A 6,767-nucleotide genomic window follows, 5' to 3' on the forward strand; every position below is an offset into this window, starting at 1 on the left:
AAAAAAAAAACAATTTAATCTTGCAACGTCATGCTGTGTGAGACAAAATGAAAGAAAAATTGTGTGTGTTGCCACAGGATATTGCACTAGGTGTCAAGTTTCCCTGTGAGTTCTAATATGAATTTCTGTCTACACAGATTGATGCTACAGTAATTGACTGTATGGATGATGGAACTCTATCTGAATACATTCCAACTTATGGTGACCGAATAGCAGCAAGACGCTTTTGCTTAGACCAAAAAGGCACAAATCCCAAAGATTCAAAAAAACAATCCCTCCTTGAAAAACTAAAGAGGAAAAATGGGCCTCGAAAGTAGTGATGAAAATTTGAATCAAGCTGACACAAGTGCAACAAAACAGACAAGGACAAATGCACAATCCAATAAATGGGCTCAAAAAAAGACAAGACGAATTGAGCTGGGGTGGATTCATGATGGAAAACAAGTCAGGACACGCAAGGGAGGTGGAACAAGGACACTTGATGTACCCAAAGACACAAAAAAATCTTATTAATTATTCCAGAGAATTTTTTTCTCCAATGGAAAATGTAGATTTGGAAGTTTGGACACATTAAATCATGACATACTGGACTTCCAGGAAGAAGCTGTGCTTGACGACAACATTACAGTGGGAGAACTGTACTCAGTGGTCAGATTAGGAAGGTTGAGATTTTACTTTTCRACAACAAGTAAGATCAACTTGGAGGGAGAGGAATCTGAAGGAAATGATGTACAAACAACAGACTTAGATGAAAATGACCAAGAAAGTGAACCTCTTTTCAATCTGTCATCAGACTTGGATGAATCCGAAGTCACTTTCAGCCCAGTCTCAAATGCAGAGCCTGTTCTAGGTGAACTTGATGCCACCATCATCTATCAGTTTGAAGGAGATGAGCAAGACTTCATACATCTCTGGAAATTCCATCCACAAGCGGAACTCACTTAAGTCCCGCATTAGATGATGAAGGAAGCACCAGCACAGCTTCAAATGAAATAGTGTCTATCACCATAAAACTACACAGGAGCAATCTTCTTGAGGAGATGATAACACAGTTCAAGGATAAAATACTCCTTAGACAAACACTAAAATTTTGTTTTATAGATGAAAAGGGAYCTGATGCAGATGGTGTCTCAAGAGATGTGTATACCACGTTTTGGACTGAGTTCATGGACTGCATCGGAGAAGGGGAGGAGGTAAGGGTTCCATCATTGCCTAACAGATGGCAAAAACGAGAGTGGAAATCCATTGGCCGGATACTACTTAAGGGTTTTAAAGATCATGGATACTTTCCTTGTCGCCTTGCCCCTGCTTTTACAGTTGCTCTTGTGGTGTACTGTGCCTTTAAGAATGTGAGCGCGCTTTCGAGCGTGTGCGCGCCCTTTGTTCAGTCCGATTTTACATCTCGCTGTGATTACATGTTCCCAACAGTCTCGCTAAATAAACCTTGTCCAGAACTGAAGAATTATCGTCATTTTTCCATTCATGTGTTTGCTGAAGAGGTTTTTAACNGCACAGCTTCAAATGAAATAGTGTCTATCACTATAAAACTACACAGGAGCAATCTTCTTGAGGAGATGATAACACAGTTCAAGGATAAAATACTCCTTAGACAAACACTAAAATTTTGTTTTATAGATGAAAAGGGAGCTGATGCAGATGGTGTCTCAAGAGATGTGTATACCACGTTTTGGACTGAGTTTATGGACCGCATCGGAGAAGGGGAGGAGGTAAGGGTTCCATCATTGCCTAACAGATGGCAAAAACAAGAGTGGAAATCCATTGGCCGGATACTGCTTAAGGGCTTTAAAGATCATGGATACTTTCCTTGTCGCCTTGCCCCTGCTTTTACAGTTGCTCTCATTTTTGGTGAGAGTGAAGTGTCTGAGGAGATGTTGTTTGAAAGCCTTCTCCTGTACATCAGTCAGTCRGACAGAGATCTTGTGAGCAATGTCTTAAAATCAGGCTGTCTAGATGAGGACAGAGATGAACTTGTTGATCTTCTGGATCGCTTAAATGTAACAACACTTCCAACACAAGATAATTTAAAAGGACTCCTTCTAAACGCAGCACACAAGCACCTGATCCAAAAACCAAGGTATGCTGCAGAACAAATGTCGTCAACTGCTAGCCACATTTTGAAGGAGTCATTTTGTAGTCCACAAGCTCTCCTCCAGATGTACCAAGAAAAAAAGGCAACAACAAAAAGGTTTTTGAAGTTGCTAGAGGCCTCTCCTACTACTCAAGCAGAGAGTCAGAGCTTTCGTTTTCTACAGCAGTACATAAGAGGACTGGATGATCCAGGACTTAGAAGAATGCTAAGGTTTGTTACAGGTTCTGATATTATCTGTGTAAACAAAGTTGAGGTGATCTTCACGCCAGTAGAAGGTCTGGCAAGGYGACCTATTGCACATACTTGTGGACCAGCTCTGGAGCTTCCATGGACCTATGGTTCATACCCAGAGCTTCGTTGTGAAATGGACAGCATACTGCTTAATCAAAACTCCTTTGAGTTCAGCATAGTTTAGGTCAAATTATGCCATTTAGTACCAAAACCAAAAAAGAAGAAAATGCAGAGATAATGGGATTAAAACATAAAYCCTGCAATGCATCATTATGGCAAAGGAAAGAAAAATAAGTGAGRTTTTAAATTAAATGAAAAGTGCACAATATGCTAAGAATTTTTTTCACAGTAATGTTGAAGAGCTAACTTTTCTGATTTCAGACCAGAAGTTTGTGTAGAGTTCGTAACACAAATATACACAGTTATGTAACCATATGTTTTCATTGTAATTTTATTTTTTTTACATAACATGCAAAACCTGTTGTTTTCACAGAGTGTGAAGGATTTGAGTGTTTGAAGCACCGAGCACCTTTTTGGTTTCAAACTGAGTTCATGTTTTTGTAGAGTTCATAAAAGAAAWATACCGAATTATGTAAACACATGTTTTTCTATGAAATGTTTTTTCACTTAATGTAAAACATTTCTATTATGCATCTGAGTAGTTGTTGATTGACAKAAAATAAACGTGTTTGCAAACAGTTTCATCAATTTGATTTCAATATAATTTTCTGTTGGATATTCAGCTTTGTAATGGAAAACTGAACTCTTGAAGTTGAAGTAATGGGCTATATAATTATTTAATACCCAAACTATTAAAACAATGGTTAGTTTTTGTAAGTGTTGAATGAATAAAATTGACGGCCATGAAATGCCACATATTTCATTATGTAAACCTAAAATTCAGTAGACATCAAAAAGCTAAAAAAAAAAAAAGGCATGCATTTAAAAGACCAGCATCATCAATTGGTTAATGTCCTATTCTATTTTTTGGATATTTCAGCTCAATATATTGGTTTAGGGTTATTTTTATAATTGGTTTTCCAGATTTATTTATTGATTTTTTTTCCTCCAAAATATTGTGAAAAAATGTTCACTGTTACACATAAGCAACAAGAAAAAAAACTTATGCTAACATGATAAGCTGCATTGCACCATTTATAAGGCCATACGTATGTATGTTCTGAGGAATTTGTATAACTCAATGGCTTCATCTGCTGTGGATGGTGCAAGTAAAAAGTTCTCAGACATTATATGACAACACAAGCTGAAAACTGTTTCATCACAAGGATAAGCTCCTCTTTGCCGGCATTCTTCTTTACAAGCATCTACTGCCTCCTGGGAAACCTCCACCAGATATTCTTGTCCACCAAACAGATGTGGGATGGTGTACATAAGAACTGGACGTCCACTTGGAGCCACTGTATTTCTGCTGTGCCGGATGATGTGYGTATTCCACAGGTGGGAAACCAGTTGGAGCTCCTCCTGCAAATTAATGTTCAGTTAAGATTTGTGTAAATACTTCCTTTTCTGAATCATTTGTAGGTAGGGTACACATTATTTCTGAAATAAAAGGGAAACTTTTAAAACTGATATGCGGACGGAGTGAAAATGTGAAATTTATAACATTTCAAATGTTATAACATCAATTACATACCATTGCAAGACGGTATGTAAGTGATATATCATAATATGCTAGCAGCAGATTCATGCAAGCTTACTCTCAAGAATAAAAAGCAGATGTTTGGTTAATTAATCCATGCATGACTTATTTGTGTTCTGTGTCAAAACAGTCACACTTCAAAAAAATAGAATAATTAAAAATCTAGAGTTTGAATTTTYCTCCAGCTATTTTAAATTAATATATAGTTTTTGGTTTTTATGTCTTGCAACATGATACATAAGAACTTTGTGCTAAACTTATAGAGGGCACACAGCCATTAAAGCTCATGGAACAAGGTTTATGCCTAAGCCATCAGGAATACAAAATGCAGCAGTCCAACAAAGGAGACATTTTGTGGATATGCTGCACAGAAAAAAAAAAAAAAAAAAACTGACGTGCAGCAGATTCAGCAAAACTGTGTGCCACAGTGGTGTCAGATGAAGAGACTGGATCAGTGCTGGCTGTAGCACTGTAAAAGCAGCAATTACCTTTATTAGCATAATTTTAAAATTAGTTACTGTAAATAGAATATATTTTTTATTTCAGGGGAGTTTTTGCCGAGTTTGACATCTACTTTGTGTATTATGTTACTTCATTACATACTTGTAGATTTATTGCATATATTTTGATGATTTGAAACTCATCAAAATATGATTTAACATCTGTTTCTTTGATAAAGTTAACTAGAATTGCGGATTCATACAAATATAATTTGATTAGATTTCTACAGCAAACCGATTGCCAACATATGGATCAGTAGATGTGTTGTTTGAAGACGTTCAATGCTGGTATAGCAATGTCTTTTTTAAAAAACATTATTTAGCTAATTAAATTAAAACCTGCCTTAGTTGAAAGCTTGCAATTTGAATTTTTTTGGGATTTAAGGGCGGCAGTTATAGTGACTCCATGTGGTATTAAACCTCCTGGTTCTCCCTGCATCTTCAGGGATCGCGGGTTGCTGAATTGTTTTCAACTCATTCCAGTTTCGTAATTATTTTGTGTTACGTTATTAATTTGGTTAAATCTGTCTGGTTCCTGTTTTCCTTTGGTTCAGTACTACTTAGTGCTTTTACTTATGTTTATTTGATATGGTTATTCTTTGTCGGTTTAATTATGTTTCTTTAGGTATTCTGTAATAGCCTGCAGGTATTCTGTAAGACAACTGAAGTGTGTGTGTGTTCGACACACACTTCATTATGACATCTTCACGTTGTTAAAATTAAGGTAGACAAGTAGCCGTTGCGTTTTCAGCACCACAATGTGAACAGCGACTATTAAGACAGTCAAAGAGAAGCGTTTATGTGGCAATTTTAATTTATTTTTAGTTTATGTTGCCTCTTTTGAATTATTTTCATAATTCTTTATATATTTGCTGTTTGGATTTGTTTTGCTCCGATATTTTTGAAGTTATTTACTTTTGCTGTTATATTTATATTGAGATTATTTGTTGTCTTTCTGAATTTTTGTGTTTTACTAGAGGGCGGCGTGGTAGACGCTTCAGTTTTAATTAGATCAGTACTAACACTCGGGTTCCACATTTTAATAATAAACATAGCCCGTTTTATCGTATTTTTTGTAACTGTCTATTTCATAATTTAGTTTTAAAACAAAACACTATTTTTCACTGGGGAGGGGCTGGGGGACTTGGGAGGGAGTTCTATTTTTATTTTGAAACAGAAATGGCATCAGCGATCTATTTTAAATAATGAATAAATACATTATTTTATTTTTTGCCCCGCGCTCCTTTACTCTTGCAAACACAAACAAGCATTCACAGAAAGAAAACCAGCATGACAGCTTTGATGTTTTGACGTACCTCAACTATCTTCAGACAAGTAAACAGAACAAGCTGCTTGTCCAAAAAGTCACCAGAGAAATAATCATTCTCTTTCAGATCATGAAAACGATTCATCCAGAATTGAGCATGATGAGTCCTCAAAAAGCCCCACCAGCTTTCAATCCGTTGATTATGATTGCTGGATCCAGAAATGAAGCAGTTACTTGCGGAGGGATCAGCACTCCATCGCAGGAATTTCTGCATTTCTGCCATTGTGACGTTTTCAGTTCCAAAATCGGCACGGATTCTGGCAGGTGTCCCCATCCTCCTTTCAACTTCTGCTATGAAATATCCAGCGATGACTTTAGGATCACTGCTTGTAGAGAAAGCATGAAGCCATATCATTTGTCTTGAAAARCCATCGATTGCTCCGTTAATACATATRCCAAACGGCTTCAGCTTATCATAGGAGTCTACGTGCCACATGAAATTAGGCCCAGGATTTAAATACACTCGTCGCATCAGCCGTCTCCTTCGCCTTCGTTCCACACCACTGGGATCAAGGAATTTTAACAGATGTCTTACTGTAGTCTGACTCACAACATATCCATGCTGAATACATTTAAGGTGGTGAAACTTATATCCATGGAGGCTCCCATAACTSTCCAGCTGGTCGATGAGGAAGGCAGCAACATCCAAAGGATCGGATTGATTTTTTCTTCTGTGGAGTCCCATTTTTTCGAGGATCCTTCTCAAAGTGCTCATACTAATCATAACGTTATCCACTGTGCGCAGAAGCATAAGGATTTCTCCATGTCTTACCCCGAGCATGAAGTAAAACTTGACCAACTCCTGTAAATTAGCCATTGTGCTTGCCTTTGTTGCATTCACGAGAGACAACCACCACCTTCAGAATGAATGAAACTACGTATCACGTTTTAACGAGATACGTATCACGTTTTAACGAGATACGTATCACGTTTTAACGA

At 37.2% G+C, this 6,767-nt stretch overlaps 2 protein-coding genes across 5 annotated transcripts in view; one reads left to right on the plus strand and one right to left on the minus strand.

The window, feature by feature from the left end:
- The first annotated feature begins 13 nt into the window (after positions 1-13).
- On the plus strand, positions 14-3,274 carry LOC106526300 (uncharacterized). The gene is made up of 2 exons (XM_014020881.1): positions 14-1,290; positions 1,825-3,274. The coding sequence occupies exons 1-2, from the start codon at positions 1,041-1,043 to the stop codon at positions 2,523-2,525; spliced, it is 951 nt and encodes a 316-aa protein (XP_013876335.1). The 5' UTR covers positions 14-1,040; the 3' UTR covers positions 2,526-3,274.
- Positions 3,150-6,767, minus strand: part of ednrba (endothelin receptor Ba) — a 25,397-nt gene continuing 21,779 nt past the window's right edge. For 3 of the 4 annotated variants that reach the window (XR_001311243.1, XR_001311245.1, XR_001311244.1), the window contains one exon: positions 3,150-3,823. Coding sequence is in view for 1 of the 4 variants with exons in the window: in XM_014020880.1 (XP_013876334.1) it covers positions 3,497-3,823; positions 5,818-6,645 (1,155 nt within the window). In the remaining 3 variants the exon portion in view is untranslated. Of the gene's footprint in view, positions 3,824-5,817; positions 6,726-6,767 lie in introns of those variants that run through there. The other variant, XM_014020880.1, reaches the window with a different exon arrangement.

This window comes from Austrofundulus limnaeus, unplaced genomic scaffold, assembly GCF_001266775.1.
Source record: "Austrofundulus limnaeus strain Quisiro unplaced genomic scaffold, Austrofundulus_limnaeus-1.0 Scaffold270, whole genome shotgun sequence".
NCBI classification, from domain to species: domain Eukaryota; kingdom Metazoa; phylum Chordata; class Actinopteri; order Cyprinodontiformes; family Rivulidae; genus Austrofundulus; species Austrofundulus limnaeus.